Consider the following 22,614-nt stretch of genomic DNA (forward strand, 5'->3'; position numbering starts at 1 on the left):
TTAAAATGAATATTACGCAAATAAATGATAGAAAGATAGAAGTTCTAGACAGCGTGTCGAGTTCTGTAAAAATAATCTCATCGGAGAAATTTCTCGCTTATTTCATGGAAATATAACCACATATAGAACATATACAGTCAATGCAAATCTGTGTATGAAGATTTAACTAAAATGCCAGCCGCTTTGTAATAATTTAAATATTTTTCATTAATCGCTTCGTTTCCTCCTATGCACGTCATTGGACTTTTTGGCTCTATGGTTCCGGTTTCCTCACGATTTTCCTTCAACGTTCAAGCGAATGTTATGTAATGTTGTTAATAGAAAGTCCATAAAAGCAAGCGTAAAAACGTCCATAGAGTCCAGAGAATTTAACACCCAAACCCATTGGATGTTGCAATGTTAAATCTCTCGCAACCACAGATTAATAATTATAGATAGCAGAATATGTCAATATGGAAACTACTGTTAAAGCGCCGCCACAGATAAGAGCTGAATTCGTCAATAAAACCTTCTTGGTGATAAAACCTTCAAGGTGAGGTATATTCTATAATCATATTACGTTATAGCGAAATAAATAAAAGACAACAATATCTTTCATACATTCAAAATTTATACAATTCAATTAAGTCTACAATTTAGTTTTACACTTGTGAGGAAATATTTTTGGAAAACCTTTGATTGTTTTTACTGAAAATATGATATTTATTACAACATAATTTATTTTTAGAAAAATATGATTGAATTGGCAGTAATTTACACCAAACTTACAAGAAAAATATTATTTTTCAGTCAAAACTGTACAATTTAAGACGCCTAACTACATTTATAATTTAGATTTTATAACTAGGATTTTGATACCCAAAAATTTGTCGACTTATAGGATTTTGTAGTCTATGGAATAAACCTATAGTAGTAATTATAATCTATACATAGTATTGTCTATGTTTTTGATGCACCACTTTACTGTATGACATTAACCCAAAGTTCCTGATAAAAAGGTGCATTAACAATATGAGCCGAGTCCTATACAGTATTTACTATTCTGAAGTATAGTCTATATGAAACAGTGTACAGAATTTTTAAACTATGGTAAAAGCACAGATTACAAACCTAATTACGTCACTTATGTTCGAAATTTGAAGATTCACTTTATAAAGTTTTTATTTATAATTCAAAAATCCCTATCTCCTAAAGTACTCATAACACTCACGGAATCTTCCATGTCAGGCCTCCGTTTCTCTTTCCGTCTCTTCTTGACTCTCTTTCTGGCTGTCCTGAGTCTCCTTCTGCACTTCTTGGATTTCTTTCGGTTCTTGGATTATTTCTTTTGGTTCTTGGACTATTTCTTTCTTTTCTTCCGTTTTGGAATCGGTAGATATTGAGCTGGATGTCAAACTGTTCGGCTGAGAGGAATCCTTACTTTGAGGCTCTTGACTCTTCTCTTTATCTTTCGCATCTGAAATACAATATAAAACTTATTAGTTAGTTATTACTTAGTTTTACATGATATTTTATATACACTTTCCTTTTTGTAACAACGACATTCGTCTAATAGCTATCTATTAATGAAGATAATCTTGCATCTCTTTCTATCATATTGCGTTAACTCTATGATAAAAAGAGACACACCTAATGATGCAACGCAGTGTTCAAACTATACTTTAGTAATCTAAAAATACAACTATACTATTATTTTGTACAAGTCTTGCCCCACTTGAGTATTTCTGAAATTCCCATGCCCCATAGGACACATAGCTAATTTTTTAAAATTTCAGGTTATTTTAAAATAACCTGAAAAATATCTTTAGAAAATGATACGTAATCGATACAATGTGTACAATTTTCTAGTAAGTTAATTTTCAAAACTGAAATTCAAATTACAAATAGGTTTTCGAACACACAGAAATTGCCCCAAACTACCACCCAAGTGGGGCATGGGCCTCTCGCTGGTAAACACTGATCTATACTAATATGAGAAAATATTTTGTATACTTGTAAGTTACTAAAAATTATTGGATCGATATCTACATTATATATGCTACATAATCTCTAACTATAACTATTGTCTGTATGTGATGCGACTTCGTATACATAAGTGTATACATAAGGGTTAGTTTGTTTGACGGGTGATACAATGTACAAACAACAAAACTCAATTTTATGAAAATCAAGATTATGAAACATGATTGTAAAGAGCGAAGAGATTGCATTCTATCTGTCGCCAAAAATGGATTGTGTTCGTAGGATTCGGTTATTGGGACGAAGATCGATCAACTGTCACGGTCTGACAATACACAATCTTAGCTGAAAACAATCTGAGATGGTGTATTAATTATCGAGTTTGGGCGTTAATCACACATAGCTTCAGTGTGTAAAATTTATAATACGCTATGTATGACACCCGTTTGTCAAAACTTGTTGTCAAAGTTGTATCCAAACTACATTCAAACAATACTAACACAACTAAAATAGAAAACTTGGTAACACTTATGGTTGCTCCTTTACAATCGGGAATTGATCCAAGCGAGATATACCCTCTTCCACAGACCTAAGGAAATGGGAAGGGGAAAAAGGGTTTAATAGGATCAACCAATTTCTACGTCTACAGATTGTCTATGACAATGGGCTATTTGACGAAATGTTTAGCCAATATTTTTTGTGATTATATCTCTATATATAAAATTCTCGTGTCACAATGTTAGTTCCCATACGCCAGCCGGCTCGACCGATTATGAAATTTATTATGCAGTATTAAGTAGGTCTGAGAATCGGCTACTCTCTATCTTTCGAACTATCTCTATCTCTCTCTGAGCGGCTTAATCTATTGGCGTTGCGTTGAGATGTGGGGTCACTCTGCATCTTCTACTGCATTTACCATGGAGTGTTCAGAGTAGTTCGGATTAATACCTGCCGCTAAGTTTCATCATCGGACGTCGAGGCAAAATACAAAAGTTCCACAACTGAATGTTTCTTAAGACGGCCGAAGTTTTTCCATAAAAGGCCGCCAACGCACTCGCGAGCCCTTTGGCATTGAGTGTCCATGGGCGGCGGTATCACTTAACATCAGATGAATTTCCTGCTCGTTTGCCTCCTGTTATAAAAAACGAAGAGCGCTTCGAATCGTCGACCAATCCCTTTCCGAGCGGCTTGGTATCTCTCTGCATCCTCTACGTCCTTCTTCTTCTTAAAGTGCCATCTCCTTGCGAAGGTTGGCGATCATAATGGCTATTTAAATTTTGGATGTCGCGCTTCTAAACATGATGCTTTGACCAAACCCTTGTCTTTAGTTTTTCAACCAGGACGTCCGTCTGTGGCTAGGTCTCCTTCTACCTTCCAATTTGCCTTGTATGATTAGTTGAAAGAGCTTGTATTTTAAAACGAGTCCGACATAAGCAATTCCTTGTTCTTCTACAGACACCATGTCCGTCCTATCCCCCCCCCCCCCCTAAATAGTGCTTACGTAATAATCAAACGGCCCCTAAGTTAACAGTGATCAAACTATTAAATTAAATTATTATACATTCATCAAATTGCTGAACAAAAAATCTCGTAAGTATTTGCCGCGAAAAATCAAAATTAAAAAGAAAATCCAATCTTACCATGAGTGGCCGGCCAAGGTTTTCTGACAAACATATTCTCCACTATACGGTCAATGTTATCCTTTTCCGAATTCGGCGGCCTGAAAATACATTCAATATTTATTTTATCTATATATAACAGACACACACACACACAGAAACACACAAAACAATAACCAAAATGTAAAAAAAGGAAAAATATTTAAAATAAAGAAAAAAGGAAGGAGGTACTATATACATTAAGTGTGTAATATCAATATACACATACAAAAATTACAAATGTATTATCCCTCACAGTTTATTTATTTATTTCAATAAAAGTAATGTAACAGCACACACTAAGACAATAGAGAAAGCCAAAACAGAATACATAGATAAATAGTACCTGGATGACCGAGCCTCACTTAGTATTTTTTTTTATAAATTGTGTTTCATGGAAATTATAATTAAATACGAATTACATACTAATAAAATGATGAAATATAAATAATATTTTTCGATCTTACTGACAGAATAATAAAAAATGAAACACGAATAAAATGACATTTTCTAGAAATGATTCTTAGCTAGATCGATTTATCGCCCCCGAAACCCCTCGTATAATAAATTTCATCAAAATCGTTGCAGTCGATTCCAAGATTCCAATTATATATATATACATATATATATACATATATATATACATATATATATACATATAAACAAGAATTGCTCGTTTAAAGATATAAGATATGTATACGTAAACAGAAAAAAAGTAAGTGCATTAATAGACAAAGATGAATAAAAAAAAGTAAAATAAAATTGTATATTTGAAACTACAAATAATACTTAGAATTTAAAATTACTACTTAAATAAAATCAGTTTGGTTATATTTATGATTTTTTCAAAATTATTTTCAAAACACTAATATCACTAGAAAAATTTAGGTCTAGGCCTCAGATTTTCTTATCTAATCAATTCTTTTTAAATATAGAATTGATCACCTTTCTGTACCTCACGGCGACTTTTTGGGTCTTAACAACGTATTCAACTCTGAACCTACGACCTCAGATGGGAGTCATCGAACCAGCCACACCTCAACAGTCTACATGACAGTTCTTTGAATAGATAAGGTAATTTTTTGATGTGAAACATCTATAGCCGCACGTAAAACCGATTTCTGGCGTGGCGACGCATGCCGTGGCGACGCGTCGCCACGCTATATGATATACAGTCTAAATGCAGTAGTAAATTTCACATTAAAAATATTTAATGAAAATAATGTTTTTTCAACAAATAGTCATCGTTATCTGGAAAAAAATCGTAATATTTGATTTTATCATTATGACATATTTAGTTCCTATCACAGTCTGTCCTTTTCTGCATATTACTTTTACAAAATAATGTCGATGTTTGCCAGGCGTCCCGTGACAGCTCTAATTTTTTAGTACCTCTCGGGGATAGCAGGCTTGACGATGGGAATGGCAGCAGTTGGTCTCCTCTGGGGTCTGGGGGGCTGCTCTTGCTCGCTACAGGTGTAGTACGTTAGGCCGCCTGGGGCCGGCTGAAAAAAAAAACAAAAAAAAAATCGTAAAACAAATTCGCAGTGCTATTCCTTGGAAATAATTTGAATTACAAAGAAAAGCGCAAGGCAATGATGTAGCCAGAAGGTTCGTGAGTGCGTCGCCGGCCTTTTAAGAATAATTCTTTTAGTATTTATAGACTTACATAATTGTGGTGCGGATACATTTGATGAGGCGGATATTGTGGAGGCTGGTACATTGCTCCCCCGTACACCGCCCCGCTACCGCTTTGCTGAAATTCCAGCGATTTTATTATTAAAATCATTATACACTTAAAGACTGAAGATATTTTAGCTTCATGGATCCTGGAATCAATATTCGACGAAATAATGTTGCCGGTGAAATGAAAAAACAGACACACAAAAACGTCTGTCCCATGAATAAAGTTATGTAATGTAAATGGTTATACACAAAAATCCTTTAAAAACTTGTATACTTAAGTCTTTAAGTGGAAGAGATAGATGTGGCGCATGCGTACAATGAGCGCACTGGGAAAATGAGCGTAACAAAACAATGAGCGTAACAAGACAATGAGCGTAATATGACAATGAGCTTAATATGACAATGAGCTTAATATGACAATGAGCGTAACAGGACAATGAGCGTAACAGGACAATGAGTCATGCCTTTCCGTTTAAATTAAAATTTACCTGCATGTACTGTGCGGGCATCATAGCTGGGGGCGCATATGCTTGTGGCGCTTGTATTTGACCTGAAATAGTTCATTATTAAGAAAAAATGTTTTATTTTTTTAACTTGAAAAAAATTCTATTCCTTTCTCGCAGCAAGTACTTCACGTGATTATATAAATTAAAGTCACTCATAATCACATCTTATGTGATGATTAAATATCCGCGACAATTTTTATTAAAAAATTTCCTTACCAATATTGTGTTGCTGCGGCATATTGTGCATGGCGTGATGGGCATGAGGCACCATCGGCTGCTGCTCCATCAGACCCAGACGAACTTGCTGGAAACCATCAGCCAAGATTTAACACTTGTGGTTAAAAAAAATACACGTATTTTTTTGTTTAAGAAAAAGTCATCCGTAAACAATTTTCAAGAGCTGTCAAAACGTTTTTTCTTTCGTTTGACACATTTGTCGCTTTAGACGAGATTATATTACCTAACTAATTATGACTTATAGCACATTTTTTAATACTAGTTCAAATTTCAAATATAATATCAGAGTCCACAAATACATAATTTTGTATTAAATCTCTCTTTATTATTGACACATCCAAAACTAGTCTCATGATGTAATTAATAAAAATATCAGTGGCGCTACCTTTTTAGGTCTGGGCCTCAGTTTTTTGTATCATATTATCATTTGCCAATCTAATAGACAAGTACGTATACGAAAGTCCATAATACATATCTCAAGTCACAATCTCGTCTTGATCGCTGTCAAATATCAATGGAAAAATCTTTTGAAACTAGATGTCAGTTTGAGTCAAATTCTACAATAAAAAAAAAAATATTATTTTCGATAAATACTTTTTCTAGCGTCCTTATTTAATTACTTTTTTATGGGATTTAAAACACACCTGCTGAGCGATCGGTTGATTGGGTACCGGCTGGTGAGGCGGAGATGGCCCATGTCCTTGTTGGTTAGTATTCGCGTTACGTAACTGCGTCTAAAAAAAAACAAGTTAATATTACTTAAACTTAAAAAAAACAGTATTTCCTCTGTCCCATACCTCACTGTGGGGACAATAAACCTTCAAAATAGTTGGATTGCTATATTACCTGATGTGCAATTTGTTGTGAATGCATTTGATTGGCCGGACTGCCTTGATGCTGAGTATTATTTTGATTAGAGCCCGGGGCAAACTCTGGAAATTATATTAAAACTGAAAAATAGATTAAAGTACGTATACGCGTACGTATTCGTTAACGTGTACGTTCAGGTTTACTATAAGACAAATAAAGATACGAAATAATACGTGGCAAATTAACGAAGCAAAAGGTCATCATCATCTCAAATAAAATACATGCAGCTGTCTTCTAGAAAAGTTGCCTTTTCTTGTTCCTGCCTGCCAGACTAGTAATCGTGCTTTGTGTCTTGTCTGGACCTCAGATTTTTGTACCTGTTTTATGATCGTTTGTCAATTTAATAGGCAAGTAGGTTCGAGCGTTTAAATGCGCTCATGGGCAGAAAGTTTAGCAGCACGTTGCACGTTCAAGCCACTAGGCCAACACTGCTCATGCAGCCCGGACATATTACGACCATTATTTAAGCTTCGACTTGGGGTATTTAATATGCTTTAAAGGAATATTAAGACTATATATAGCGCTAATTGGATGTGTATGCGTGCACTTGCATTTTGAGCACACACACACCCTAACTTTCACACCATTTCCACTTCACAAAACTTCCACACCACACAGCCGAATAAGATATTATTTGGTTAAATCTATTGCATTTTTATTGATTTTTCCTGTTTTTTAAATTTTTTTTTAAATGTTTGAATGTTTTTGGACATATGTACTCCATCTTTGGCTATATCTTTAGTATAATTTATGTTAGCTGTAGGAAAGCGTCATAAAAAAATATTTCTCTTATCGGTCCTTTTAATATTAATTTCTTACCACCATGATGCCTAAACTGGTTCTGTTGATTTTGCTGTTGATTTGATTGATTTTGCTGTTGATTTTGAGGTGAATACGGTTCAGCCAACGGGCGTTGTCGTAAACTACTGTACCGTTTGCTGCCCCCACGGCTTTCACCTAAAAAATAAATATTAAATAAAATTATTTCCTATAGATAAAAAATACGGTTAAAGAATCTTTTGTAACACTAAAAAATCACACAAACATAAAATACATATTATTAATGTTGCACAGACTATTAAAAGTTACACAACACAAAACGGAACAGAGAAGAAATAGCAATTGAAAGTCTTCTGCATATATTTTTTTTTAGATTTCTCACACCTGGGGGTATACGGAAATACTTCACAGTTATATTTTTTTGTGTTGTTAATGTTTTCTGCCAACGAGGTTTCAAAAATTCACATCTTTTTTATCTGGGTATTTTGCAGTTTATTCTTCTGTGAAATGATTGTCTTAAATGTTATCAAATAAAAAAAATAAAATTTTAAGTTAGAAGTTAAGTTTTCAGCTGCATTTGCCCAAACATTCGACTTCAATTATAAAATACAAAACGAAGTTTCCATAGCTTCTGGCTAAGATTCAAATCCCCATAAGGGCTCTGAGCAACCAAATCATACAAAAAATTGTACTAATGATATCTCGTACCGAATCCGCTGTTTTGCTGGCATTTATTTCTGATTAACAACAATTTCTGTTTTTTTATTATTTTATTTTGTTACATACAAGTTATTAGATGTTTTTTCTAACATTTCTGTTTCACTAAATCTTTATACATTTTCCATAAAAGATATACGGAATATAACATATTCCGTAGATATAGTAATGTATTAAAGGTAAACTTGAAATAACCCTATTACTTTTCTATTATTAAATTAATTTAGTTTTATTTTAGTTGTATTTTCCTAATCAATTTATGATATTTTGTTATATGTGTGTATTCCACCTGGTTCCCAATATATTTCTTTTATCTATGTTTAAAATAAATAAATAAATAATTGAGTGTCCATGGGCGGCGGTATCACTTAACAGGTGAGTCTCCTGCCCGTTTGCCCCCTGTTCTATAAAAAAAACACTTCAAGGACAAAATAAAACTTCTCACCTGTCCCCTGTTGGCTTTGTTGGTTTTGAGCGGGTTTCTGTTGCGATTGTTTCGCGGCGTTACTTTGCGCATTCTGCGAAACAACACACAAACTATACAAAACATAAACTATTGTCAAAACTATACACATCTTCTATTCTTTATTCCCCGCTAGATTGAGGTTTTCTTGGAGGGTGTTTCTTAGAATTTAAGCAATTGGTCAAACGGAACTTATTTTTATAAATTTCTCAATATCGACTCTTGTGTTACGGAGACCTTATTTTATGCACATATTGTTATTAAGAAATTTCCTACATACATATATAAATTATATGTATGTATGTATATATATATACATTAGGAAATATATAGATATAGTTCAGTTCCTATATATTCAAATGCGAATGGGAGCTTGTTTTTTCACCTATCCTACACTTTTGTTGCAGTAGAATGCAACATAAAACGAATCGTTTTGCATGTCTGTGGTGTGTACCAAATACAATCAAGTGAAATTTGGTAAGCGAAAGGGTTTATCAGAGATACCGGTATTAAGGTGAAACTTACTTTATCTTCTATCATTTATTAACCACTAGAAAACAAAAAACTTAAGACGGTACGAAGAGCACTTCGTTTGACTGTAATATAAGTTAATATAAATATAAATTTTATATGAAAAACAATTTTTAAAAAGTAGTCGTAATATTAAAAACCTTTAAGTGTGCGTGTGTGTGTATGTGAAGGGGTATGTACGTTATTCAATCTGTAATTGAGTGTGGTTGACATCTGTCTTTAAAACGCAAACAATATATTATTAATCATTTTTATTTATTTTTATTAATCAATTTATTTAGCACTACTACTACCTAATACTTCTTTTAAATTACTTCATTTTAAGATCACTTATAAATAACATATTTCTAAGGTTAACAAATATGATTAAAAAAATAATAAAAACCTGCGTTGGAAGTGGTTTCCTCTTAGCAAGATCCGTGGACACGGGCGCCTGTTGCCCAATAGTCGTATTCACTTTACGTAACGGTTGGCTGTTTTGACTGTGAGCAAAATTAAAAATCATTATTACCACTAGTACAATAACTCATTTACTAGTGAATTTTAAATTAGTTTCTTTATACTGTCAATTGCTTTTCATACAAAAGTACAAAAAAAAAATTCATATACATACACTTATGAACGATGTTCTAAATGAGAATTTACGACCAGTTGCGAACTGGTCAAGGGCGTAAAGTGGGCAAGAAGAACTGGCAAGAAGAACTGGCAAGAAGAACTGACAAGAAGAACTGGCAAGAAACTCTCCGCCACTCTTTTTAATCGCCAAGTTTTTATTCATACAAATTCTTTGAACTCGCAATTGAATCCCAAGGATTAGGAATATTTCATTTATTGATTAATTTACGTTTAAGGAGGTGTTTTGAATTTCAGTAATAATTCTTTTATTTCGCTTATTATATAAACGAATACAATTTCCAGTAGTTAATCTTTTGGAGCCTGGTTGGTCAACATTAGTTCTGTTTCCAGTAATTATAATTATTAATTATTATTATAAACAAAAACTGTAACTGAAAACGCGCCATTAAAATTGATTAATAAGCCAATTAGCCAAGAACCAAACTCACGACCTACGATGTTACTTACTTGTTATTAACAACAGTGGTTATTGTAAGGTTCTCCAATGGTGGCATCTTCTCTTTGGCCGAGGAGTTAGCCTTGGCCCCAGGTCTAGATTTGGCCTTTATCGAGGCATTTCGCCGTAAGGAACCATTCTCTGAGGAATCGTTTGAGGCCGGTTGGGATTTTGAACGCGGCCTTGGGACACGCGGTTTACGTCTGAAATATTTTGTTAATTTATTAAATATTTAAATATATTATATATACTAGCGACCCGCCCCGGCTTCGTTCGGGTGCAATGCTGATACTAAATACACTACAGAAAATCTGTGAACGTTGTATATGAAAATGTGGGTTATCCATAAGAGATAGACATATACCATCACGGACTTTTCTGTAGACTTTTTCAATGTGTACAATACTTAGTACATTATTTTGATAAAACTCGTAGGGTTCAGCCTGCGTTTGCAATGTAAGCGAAAAAAAATATAATTATTTACGACATCACATTAGAAACTTCAAAAATAACAGTACTTCTCCACTATTTAATGGGTGTTATTATACATATAAACCTTCATCAAAATCCGTTGCGTAGTTTCAAAGATTTAAGCATACAAAGTGACATAGGGACAGAGAAAGCGACTTTGTTTTATACTATGTAGTGATGTGTGTGTGTATATATGTGATGAATTAAACGACATTTCAATCTAATTCTCAATAAAATCGGCAAATGTACTAACAGATTGAATATCGATATTTAATTAACTATCTAGAGATTCAATTAACTCTCTGGTTTAACTACTTTACTGCGATATACAAACATCGTTTTTAGTCAACATTATCATTTTTTTTTACTAACTTACCCCGGCTTATTAACAGCATTCAGTTCCGGGAAATCAGACGGGCTGGGCGGTACCTTATGTGCTGCCTGAATCGCTTGCCTTTTGTATGCCTCTTCGTCTTCCCACGTACGAGTATACTTATTCGGTCCCCGTCTGAAATAAACATTAAATATACACACGTTATTACTGCATTATTTACGTTAAAGTATGCAGTCATGCAGCCATGCAATGGCTAAAATAAGGAATGCATTTTCATTTTCCCCCGGTTCTATAAAAAAAAAAGAAAAAGACGAACCGCTTAATCGTGGTGACTGATATTTTTGAAGTGAAACTTCTTTAGGCGCATTAGGGTACGAATAAAAAATACGATGAAAAGGGAGAAAGAGATTGGGAGAGAGTGAGAAAGCAAGATCGAGAAAAATGAACGGAAGGCTTCAAGTTCTTATTAGAACAGTCTTTAAGCATTCTTTGGACGTAATTTTTGCTTTTTCTGCTTTCTTAATATCTACTCTCTATGCGTGAAAAGCATTTAAAATAATCTAGAAGCGACTATATTAAATGTATATTATATGTCTTAAAAAATCCGGCAAAAATCAGCGTGAAGCGATTATTGCAGTTGTCTCTTTCCATAATGCAAACACAATTTGACAGAAAGAGACAAATGAGCAAAAGCATACGACTGGGGTTTTTTGGATAATATAAGGTTATATTATTATTATATAGATATATATATAAGGTTCCGTGTCGAGACTTGCAAAGAATTAGGAGTCTTTTAGTTTATTCTTTGAATATTATCTTTACTGTGCAATGCTAATTAAGCAGTGTAAAATCTATTTATTTATTAATTTGCCAGATTAGACATGCAAGCGTTCCACTAACCGCCATCTTCTAAACCTTTGTACGCACAAATGAAAAATTATGTTATATTTTTCGCATGTTAACGAAATTCGTGGGATTATGTCAATTAAATACATTAATATACAAAAATATACAGAAAAGATTGGAAACTAGTAGAGATGAGAGTAAAATGGAAGAATTCTGAGGCCTCCACTCCGTCAGAGGGCATGTTATATTAAATATTATAGAATAAATGTGATCCTTATTTTTATTTTTTAGAACTCATAGAGAGTCTATATGTTTTTTCTTCTTTTCTTTTACCGCCGCCAATGCACTCTCAATGCCAGACAGATCGCGAGTGCGTCGTCGGCGTTTTACAAATTGGTACGCTCTTCCACATAGTGAAGTGCGCAGCAAAAACTGCCATAAAAACGTAATTATTTAACATAATTTGAAATTCATATTATATTAATATATAAAAAGTGTCACATTTTTGACATTCAACACCCTTTGTCAGTCACCATGACCACGCACGCTGTAAAGCACGCGAAACGGATAAATTTAAAATTATGTTAAATAATAAGTTTACAATAAAACTACATAGCTTCAATCCAGTAAAAAAGTGTTTTCTTTAAATGTGTTAAAGCTATGTTAATAAAAGACAATACTAAACCACTATATGTTCATGCGAATGTATGCTTACCCATAACGTCTATTACGCCTTGCATGAGGCGGAGCGTCCTCATTGCGAATATCATATCCATATATGGATACCAGCTCATCTCTCGATTTTGGCATCTGAAATTATTAAATCTCATATCACTACATAGTATAAAACAAAGTCGCTTTCTCTGTCCCTATGTCCCTTTGTATGCTTAAATCTTTTAAACTACGCAACGGATTTTGATGCGGTTTTTATAATAGATAGAGTGATTCAAGAGGAAGGTTTATATGTATAATAACATCCATTAAATAGTGGAGAAGTACTGTTATTTTTGAGGTTTCTAATGTGATGTCGTAAATAATTACATTTTTTCCGCTTACATTGCAAACGCATGCTGAACCCTACGAGTTTTATCAAAATAATGTACTAAGTATTGTACACATTGAAAAGGTCTACAGAAAAGTCCGTGATGGTTTATATCTATATGGTATATGTCGCGTATATTATCGGAGCTTTCCAGCGACGGAAATAACAATACATAATAAAAACCTGCTTTTCATCAGCATTGCACCCGTGCGAAGCTGGGGCGGGTCACCAGTATTATATAAAAGCATTTATGCATCCCGTTGATACAGAAACCGTCTGTATCATATGCTTTAAATGATAGTGTATAAGTGTATATAATTTTCACTCAATATCAATGACCTTTAGTAAAATATTAGGGTAAATGAAATGGTATGTAATGTAAACACTGAAGACAGGCCTATGTCTAGCTATACTCTCGGTGTACCTTAGTCCCAAAAATTTGATATTTTATCATTCACTTGCCTATTAAATGAACGCATGATGATGAAATAGATTCAGAAATCTGAGGCCAGGACCTAAAGAGGTTGTAGCGCCACTGTTTTTTTTTAAATTGAATTAAAACTTAAATTACCTGTTCATTCTCATTAAATTTGTCGTGAGACCATTTATTCACTGTTTCAGATTTGCGAGGCGCACGACGTCTCTCAGCAGCCGGCTCAGAGCCTTCCTTCTTCTCGGAGGCTGTTTCTGATGTGGTGTTGCTTGATTCTTCACCACTACAAATGAAATATGTGATAGTCTCTTTTCAACACAAGGTTAATAATTTGATAGAAAGAGTATGTTCTGTATGGTGGTAGTTCTAAATATTTTAACACAATTTTTTTTTTAACAATTTATATATCTTGTCACTTATCCTAACTTATTATATTATACTTTTTTTCTTGTCAGAGAATCAATGCCTGAAGACATTGAGAAATATATAAGAAAAAAATATATCTATACAAAAATCTCAAAAAACAAAATAACTTTGTGGAACCAGCTGCCCACTGAAGTATTTCCGAACCAATTCGACTCAGGGTCCTTCAAGAAAAGAGCGTACAAATTCTTAAAAGGCCGGCAATGCACTCGCAAGCCCTCTGGCATGGAGTGTCCATGGGCGGCGGTATCACTTAACATCAGGTGAGCGTCCTGCCCGTTTGCCCCTTGTTCAGTAAAAAAAATCTTTTCTGGCTTTTAGAATCCTAATTGGAATCACCAATGGGTTTTTTGATGACCAAACATCGATATCAGAATAAACTTAGTATCAACTCTCAATTATCCCTATGAATGTGTATTTAAAAATTTCTTCATGCAATCTGTTAAAATAAAGAAATTTTATTTTTTGAAATAATTATTGATATTTACATTTAACTAGCCATTTTATATTCAGAGTGAGGTAGGTAGGTGGACTCATTTTCTGCAATTAGACTGAAATTTGGTCCGTAATTTGCGGTTTATATATTCAGAGTTAAATTGTTGAATCAATTGCATTAGTTGTTCATGTAATCCATAAAAGGTATGTTGAGTAATATAACAATAGTCTTCATTTGAAATCCAAAAGACAATGTTAATATAATAATTAATACAAAGAAAGCTCTGTGGAGTAGGAACAACTCAAGCGCATCTGTATTAATCACACTGATGCTAAATATAAAGAATCAAATGAAAGTAGAAAATATATGAATGAGAAATTTTTAATTTCAATGGATGTTGCAGGGTCACAATAGTAGAGTAAAACAAACGGTGGGCAACATATACCAGCGGTAAGTATAGTGCTATAGCCATTCTGGTCCCGAATTTAAATGTGTATTACAGAATAGATAGTCCGGTTTGGTATCACTGAAGTATAGTAATATAAGATATTTAGCGTTGTTCTTAAATCAAATTCAATAAAAGGTTTTACTTAATACCGCAAATGTAAGTTCCATAAGTTTTTATAATTAACTTTAATGATATTGTTTTAAATACGCAGAGGATTTCTAACAGTTTTTATAACTAGGCTACAAGTTCTAATACATCGGAACCATTCAAGTGGAAACGGAAAAAGTAACTTTCTACATAATAATATTGAATTACCTACACGTGAATGAGCAGATGGGTCGACGTACGCGAAAATTTATATGAATAGGTTAATTTGGTAATTGTTCCATAGATGTACACATAAATGAAATATTTCAATGCCAAGATAATAAAATTCTTAATGTTTATTAATGTGTGTGTGTTTAAGCTTAGTGTTAGGCTATGCTGTGTGAATTAAAAAACAATGTAATAGTTTAAGTAAATAAATTGTAGTAAAAATTTATGTAATGCTAAAATAATTTTTATTCCACTCTTTTTACAAGAATCAGACAATAAAATAAAGCAAATGATTTATTTATTAATCATAAAAGGAGTTGAAAGTTTTGTTTAAAACCGGTTTGTATGACCTAGATGTTAATCACATTGAAGTATTAAGTATGTTTCCAAAATTTATTTGTTTATTTTATTCAACATTATTGTAGATTCATAGACACATTCATTCCAATGACAATTGTATTAATCACTATTAAAAGTAATAAAAAATCCCAATTTACATAAATCCATGTGAGATGAGATGTCTCTTTTTGAGAATTCTGTAAAATGTTACCTAATCTACCAAATTTTCAAAAGTTCAATATTACCTCGCCGCTGTTCGATCATCATGCTCATAAAATGTGCCCCGTTTAGGAATGTACTGCGGATTACTTCGGTCCTCATCATCATCTACGCGCTTCTCAGATTCCTGAAAATATTAGATAAATGTATAGATTTTAAGCTTTGATAACAATTGTTAAATGATAACTTGGTGCAGTAATTTTACAGCTATAACATGTGAGCTGCTTTCAATAATTGTAAGCATTAATATAAAAACATTGACTATAAACTAAAATTACCTGTGCTTCTGGATCTCTGTCAGAATGTTCAGCATCACTCCCTTGGGAATCATAATCCGATTGCTGAGCAGCATCCTGAAAATCGTTGGCTACTTTCAACAATTGCATTTTAACTACACTGGCAATAATTAGCGAACTAAGGCTTAGCCTAAACACTGGTGAACGGTATTGACCTCAATCCAGAGAAATGGTCAAATGAGCATACCGACACGCGAGCGCGGGAGAAAGTACGCGACCGTAATACTTTTAGTGGCTAAACGAAAGTTCATTGCATAAATTGCAAGCGTTTAACTTACGTTTCCAGAATTATTTTGCTCGATTTCTTGCGAGGCATCCGAGTATTCACCCGAATCATCCTGCTCAGGTCTTCGAGCCACGGACGTCATTTCGCCGCCCTCGAGATTTGCTTGTAAGACTTCCAGATTGAAGCCGTTGCTACACGATTTGTGAACAAATTATAGACCTCTATTTTTTTACTCACCACCTGGGTCAAGCGGATACGAAAATGTCAATTGCGAACTGAAATAAACAAGAAAATGTAGCGGCCATAAAAAATTGGTTCCTATATACGAAGTTTTTGTAATAACATAGACGCGTTTACAAATTTGAACATTTTACTTTTTATTTACTAAGTACTTTAATAAAAAGTGTTGTCTATGAAATACAAGTTTAAATTTAAAAAATACCTTTTCGATTATGAATTCAAGATTTTGATTGAAATACATAAACGATTAATTATAGCAGTATGCAAGTTTCTGACGTGAAATGAAGTGTAAAATATTGACTGAATTACATGACAACAGATGACGCTAAAACAATATATGTAGTAAGAAAAACATAGGTTTTTACTCTATAACCTGTGATTTTTGTAATAATTGACAATCGTCAGCTATATGTAATTTATGTATGTCAAAACCATGGTTTCAAAACAAAATATATGTTACCAATTGTTACGAAAATAAAACAATATTCCAAAATAAAATTTTATAGAACATACGAGAATTTTATATATAAGGTTTTATTTCAAAGAAGTTATAGTTAAATATATAACTTTGAAAAACTCATAATGGCTATCCCATCAGAGAGGTAATTTGTTAACGAGGTAGATTTTTTTTTATTCCTTTTGTGTTTTTAATGTTTGAATAATATTATATTATTTTAGTGCCATGGATTCCAATATTTGCACTGAAAAGCCTGAGGATATCAAAACTGTTCAATTATTAGCCAAAGGACTCTTAGAACTGTATGAACCTCCACTTGCAACTATAAGCACTCATTTGAAAGAATTAACGTAAGTAACAATATTAATAATTATAAGAAGCAGTAAAAAACTAATCCTTTTAATGTTTATAAATTGATAAAGAATGTTTTCTGTAGCGTTTTGTTATTTTCAGGGATAAACAAGATGCAGTTCACAACATGCTCTTATCAGAGAGACGAAGGCTGGAAGATCTGCAAAATGATGTAACTCTAGATGCTTTGGTAAGTCAGTGCTTATCTATTCAAAGTGTAGTATTAATTTGGTAAACAATAAAATTTGGTCATAATCCAATTAAACTATAATCCAGGTTAAAATATAATCATTAGGTATAAATTGTTTGAAAACTATATTATGTTGGTTACCTTAATTCTGTTTTCATAATGTATAGTTTTAATATAGGGAGTGGAGATTTCACTCAAAAGTTTTTGCAGAAATTTTAATAGAATAAAACTTGGTTTTTGCTGTTTATTTGTATATTGTATGTATTTCTTTCAGTTGGCGGATGTAGCAACAAGCAAAGAAAAACTAAATTCAATATCAAATGCAATGCTTACTTTACATAAAAGAGTGCACTCCTTACAAGTATGTATACTTATATTTTTAAATGGACTAACACCATTAATTGTTAACAATTTTAGTTCCTAAATAAGGAGTATATGACATCAAAACTAAATCCAGTTTCTTATACATATATTCTTGCATTGCTATAATAGTCACAGTTGTTTGTTGTACAGAAAATTAAGCATGTTACCCATTGCATTGGTAATCATTGATTGATTCCTGTTTTTCCATACAAAAGTATTTTAAAAAAGATGCTTATCTATTCCTATTCATAGAAAACTTAAGGTATTAATTGTTTATCAAGTCAGGTATTGTCTTTTTAGTGAAATACACATATTGTATTAAGTTAGTATTTTTGATTATTAAACTATGCCACTAAGTGCATGGAAATAAAATACATTTTTATTACAGGCCCGGGCTGCCAATGTGGAGAAAGTAGCGAAGAGCAGAGCTATCCAAAGTCTATCAAAAAGTAGTTAAAAACTGGAAAGTGCATGATGGACACATTATAAATTTTTGATCCAAAGTGTATAGAAGCTTTATGTATAGTTTGAATTTTTTCTGTTTGATAGTTTATTTTTAGTTACCTAGTTCGATTCTCATTTTAATTGCAAAGAAGAATAATTATTTATAAAAATGTTATTAGGTATTAATAATATTATTTTGTTTTATAGGGTTAATAACATTTGTGGAATTGAAAAGCAAAAATATTTTTAAATTTTTATTAAACTTAATAAAATATACATTTCCTTATTGTGATAAGACTGTGCATTCCATTAAATTGTGTAATAAAATAGTTATTGTCTATGAGATATATTTCCTAAGACTAATGTTACGTTGTCACTAAGACTAGTTTTAAGTATCTAACCATTAGATTGTAAATGGCAGTTGATTAAATAAATTACTAAAAAAGCATTTTTTTACAAGTAATGTGCGCATATAAATGTTCTTTAAAAAAATTGTTTGAAGCAAGTTGTAAAATTGAAGTGATTAAAAAAACTGTTTAAATTCAAAATTAAGTTTGTATCCTAAATTTAGAGTTTTTAGCTAATATCTTCCGTTTCATATGATTTATTCTTTGAACATATTTTAACATTGTAAATAAACAAAACTTAAAGATTGACTTTGAGGAAGTCCTGAAAATGTTATTGTAAACACAGTTTTGATGTTATCATTTTGATATAAAGGCAACATAAAAGGAAGTCTTCAAATGCCTTATCAGATAACATTCCAATTTGATGGTTTCATATCACATACTTCTTGACATTGAGAATTTGAATTCTTCGAATCTGTCATTAACGTTAGATCAGTGTTTCCCAACCTTTTTCGTGCCACGCCCCATCTATACCTTTCTCAAAATCTTGTTTTTATGTTTAAAAAGTTACGTTACAGGTAGTGGGAAGAAATTACTAGGAAATTGTTAATGAAAGAAGGTAGATTTTATAAAGTATTATCGTTTTCTAAAATGGACCTCAAATGACAAATGTTATTTAGGCGCTAAATGTCTAACTTGACAGCGGAACGGTTTGACAGGTTCCAGGATACCAACGTTACGCAACATTAATTGTTAGATTAAAGCTATGCTTATAGGCCTTTAGGCAGTGCTCATTAAATAGTCTAAAAATATAGGTTTTAGTATCGTAGAGCGTAGACCACTTACTGATTTAGGATATTAATATCAAGCAACGTTATTTGTATAAGACCCCAGTTGTCTAGTAAACATCTCTTGATGGCAATGAGGTTTTTGGCTACTACTATTTCCTTAGTTAAACATTTTTCATCATTTTTGTATATTATAACAGTTTGTGGTCCACGATTTTATTGTAACTTATAGCTATTTTTTATCAACTAAGTATATATCGTAGACATATTTTTCGTTCATTAGAAGCTGTCACAAAGTTTTGCATTCCTTAGTCTATCTTAAGTACTAAGTAATAACTTAATAAAAAACAAGTCACACTGAAGATAAGTTTAGCACCAAAGCAACCAATTGAATATTAATTGAATTATACCAACTTTTCAGATTAAAATGGGCGTTATAATCAAAGTATATATTGATAAGTTTTAAACTCTAAAAATAATTTTTGACAGCTACTTAAATGTCACCCTATAGATAACCTTCAAAATATCACATTAACCAAAATCTCGTGTCGTATTCAATAGAAGCAGTCCTCTGTTGGTTTTTATAGTCTTCGTGACTACGCACAGGGGAGTGATGAGGTGGATCCTCTGTTATTTCTTCTGGTTGGCTTCCGTGACGTCACTCAGCACGGTAACGACGAATGATTCGATATCAGATTCGTCCACTCCTCTGGCGATGCGGAAGTAGCCGTTCTCACCCCATTCTGTGCCCCAACTGTTGGCTACCGTCTGAAACAATTTTAAGATTAACGGATGCTGTATTTGATGGCTACCCTTTTCATGTACAGTTCTTCTTTTGTCTGTCTAACATAATATACTAATTTCATAATTAGCTCCCTTCTAACATGTGTGATATCTGAGAGCATATCTAAAAATATATGTTGAAGAGTACGCCAATCTAGTTCAGAAATATTATTATATTTCTAATTGTAATCTGCAGGCGTTGAAAAATTCAAGGAGTTATTTTTCATCAGTCCATGAATGAAGTTTGATTATTATAAATTGTTAAACATTAAAACAAAAATTAAAAATTCAATTCTTTCTAAAATATTAGAGAAGATATTTATTTGTAGAACTTCAGTGTCTTAGAAAATTCCTTAACACAACATTTGACGTAGGTACTAGTTTTGTTTTGTGGCGGCAAAATAATTTTATATTTCAAAAATCAGGGATCCCTGTGTCAGTCAGTGCAGATACAGCTTCCTATGGTAAAACAATTTTAGAAATCGGTGTAGTCGTTTTTGTGGGAAAATATTACAAACAAACATACAAAAACACAAATGTTTTCCTTTTTATAATCTTAGTATAATATATACCATAATTAAAATCTGACGTTTGCATGAGACAAACATAATTTAAAAATGGAATCCCCTCCTTTGTGGGGACCATCTTCCGTGGAGGCCCCGACTGTGGCCCCGGTTGCCCTCCCCTAAATCAGGCCCTGTTATTATTACCTATTCTCGAAGCCGCATTGATTATAACTTGTATTACTTGTTTCTTTTCTTTTTTTTATTATATGTATAAATAATATAAATAAATTTAGAAACTTACCCAATATTTGTCACCTCTCTCCTCACCCCATCCAATAATCCTCACACTGTGAAGACCATTCATACGATTGTCGCCATGTCTGCTTCGTCGATAGATACCATCACGGTAGTGGAAGAAATCTTGGTACACCGTCATTACAGCTGTTGACAAAAAAAAACATGTTTACTGTATGCTCCACTCCACTTCTTCAGTTGCGCTCTTCATTTCTGAAAGGCGCAAGTAGGGCTGCACTACTTCCTCCACCCTTCCCTGTCTTCAGCAAGCCTCCAATATGGTAATATCCCAAACCAAAATCCAGACATGCCAGAATCCAAATTACTCAGTAAGTATTATTGATATTATTCTTAATAGGCATATACCCGATCCGTCTTCTGTGAAATAGACCATCAAATCACTGGTTTGAGGCATCATTTTTAAACCACTTTTATAGTTTAAAGTCAAAAACTTAAGTAAAACAGTATTGCGACCGTCTTAACATAAACAGTCAGTCTTGTAATACATACATACATAGCGCGCTATATTTAACGAATCTTTTACACCTATATGTAATTTGTATTTATTATATACTAAGAGTAAGCTTTAGAAACGAGATTTAAGAGTTCCGTTCGTCAGAAATGTAGGTATTTTAGACACACGAAAGTGTCAAAGTTCGCGCCAAATCTCCATACTGATATCTCCCTAAGAGACCAGTTTTCTTACAATGTTTTCCTGAGACTGTTAAATTATATATATTCACCGTGCCTATAATAATTAACCTTTAAACATCAAAGTATTTCGCGACTTATCTTAAAAATCGTCGTCATTAAATAACAATTAATCATCATATCTTTTGAAGGATAAAAGAACATTCCTAGAACACTTCCGTATCTTTTAAAGCGCCGCCAGTCGCTAAATTCTTGATTTATCTATCTTAATTATCTATGTTAATCATTAATAGGAAGTATTTTTTAATCAACGCTTGAAATAACCATATTGGATGTGTGAACTTTAAGATCGCTTGCCCCGGTTTCTATGCATCTTCAACCGCATTTACCATGGAGTTGTTCGGACTAATACTGAGGTGAGTTTCATCATCGGACGTCAAGGTAGAATACAAAATACCATCCGTATCACCTTGACGTCCGTCGTTCCACAACTGAGTGTATCTAAGCGAGCGTATAACATAATATGAGGTCTGTAGACGGAAAGCTCTACACTTTTACAGTCCACATGTGGTCAGCTTTCAGGTACAACTTCTAGGCGTTTAGGAGTTGAAACGTACGGGGATAGTTGCGTATATGGTGCGTTATGTTCCAGGACATAATATCACTGAGAACCGAAGTAGTGCTTTGACATACAGCATAACATTGTTTTTTAACTCAAACTCAAAATATATTTATTCATATAGGTAACAAGTACACTTATGAACGTCAAAAAACAATTAAATTAATTGTAAATTTACATTTACTACCAGTTCGCAAGTCAACGGCGTAGAGCGGGCAAGAAGAACTGGCAAGAAACTTTCCGTCACTCTTTTTAATCCCTAAGTTTCGAGTCA

General features: G+C 32.9%; 3 protein-coding genes across 4 annotated transcripts in view; 1 reads left to right on the forward strand and 2 right to left on the reverse strand.

The window, feature by feature from the left end:
• Positions 1–950: 950 nt before the first annotated feature.
• Positions 951–16,873, reverse strand: LOC110998999 (protein CASC3-like). Of its 2 annotated transcripts, XM_045632729.1 has the most exons (19): positions 16,750–16,873; positions 16,360–16,582; positions 16,064–16,138; positions 15,812–15,912; positions 13,744–13,888; positions 12,846–12,940; positions 11,327–11,458; positions 10,491–10,682; positions 9,793–9,889; positions 8,859–8,931; positions 7,736–7,873; positions 6,893–6,978; positions 6,691–6,780; positions 6,026–6,113; positions 5,792–5,853; positions 5,287–5,373; positions 5,010–5,122; positions 3,600–3,679; positions 951–1,456 (listed from the first exon to the last, which is right to left on the reverse strand). In XM_045632729.1, the coding sequence occupies exons 2-19, from the start codon at positions 16,447–16,449 to the stop codon at positions 1,224–1,226; spliced, it is 1,977 nt and encodes a 658-aa protein (XP_045488685.1). In that variant the 5' UTR covers positions 16,450–16,582; positions 16,750–16,873; the 3' UTR covers positions 951–1,223. The 2 variants fall into 2 exon arrangements, with proteins under 2 accessions (XP_045488685.1, XP_045488684.1); XM_045632728.1 differs by lacking the exon at positions 16,750–16,873 and having other exon boundaries at positions 16,360–16,629.
• Positions 16,874–16,989: 116 nt separating this feature from the next.
• Positions 16,990–18,886, forward strand: LOC110999018. The gene is made up of 5 exons (XM_022267893.2): positions 16,990–17,149; positions 17,226–17,354; positions 17,458–17,545; positions 17,820–17,906; positions 18,297–18,886. The coding sequence occupies exons 1-5, from the start codon at positions 17,130–17,132 to the stop codon at positions 18,363–18,365; spliced, it is 393 nt and encodes a 130-aa protein (XP_022123585.2). The 5' UTR covers positions 16,990–17,129; the 3' UTR covers positions 18,366–18,886.
• LOC110999017 (tubulointerstitial nephritis antigen-like) overlaps positions 18,595–22,614 on the reverse strand; it is a 41,810-nt gene continuing 37,790 nt past the window's right edge. The window contains exons 8-9 of the mRNA XM_022267892.2: positions 21,078–21,217; positions 18,595–20,255 (exon numbers count right to left, since the gene is read on the reverse strand). Of these exons, the coding sequence (XP_022123584.2) occupies positions 20,118–20,255; positions 21,078–21,217 (278 nt within the window). The 3' untranslated portion in view covers positions 18,595–20,117. The remainder of the gene's footprint in view (positions 20,256–21,077; positions 21,218–22,614) is intronic.

Source organism: Pieris rapae, chromosome 20, assembly GCF_905147795.1.
Source record: "Pieris rapae chromosome 20, ilPieRapa1.1, whole genome shotgun sequence".
In the NCBI taxonomy this organism is placed as follows: Eukaryota; Metazoa; Arthropoda; class Insecta; order Lepidoptera; family Pieridae; genus Pieris; species Pieris rapae.

Coding starts and splice junctions, on each gene's coding strand:
- LOC110998999 (XM_045632729.1), bottom strand. CDS start 16,449: ATGACGTCCGTGGCTCGAAGACCTGAGCAGGATGATTCGGGTGAATAC. Junction 6,781..6,892: donor CACAACAAATTGCACATCAG/GTAATATAGCAA, acceptor GTTTTTTTTTAG/ACGCAGTTACGTAACGCGAA. Junction 5,123..5,286: donor TGTATCCGCACCACAATTAT/GTAAGTCTATAA, acceptor TTTTTTTTTCAG/CCGGCCCCAGGCGGCCTAAC.
- LOC110999018 (XM_022267893.2), top strand. CDS start 17,130: ATGGCTATCCCATCAGAGAG. Junction 17,150..17,225: donor ATGGCTATCCCATCAGAGAG/GTAATTTGTTAA, acceptor ATATTATTTTAG/TGCCATGGATTCCAATATTT. Junction 17,907..18,296: donor AAAGAGTGCACTCCTTACAA/GTATGTATACTT, acceptor TTTTTATTACAG/GCCCGGGCTGCCAATGTGGA.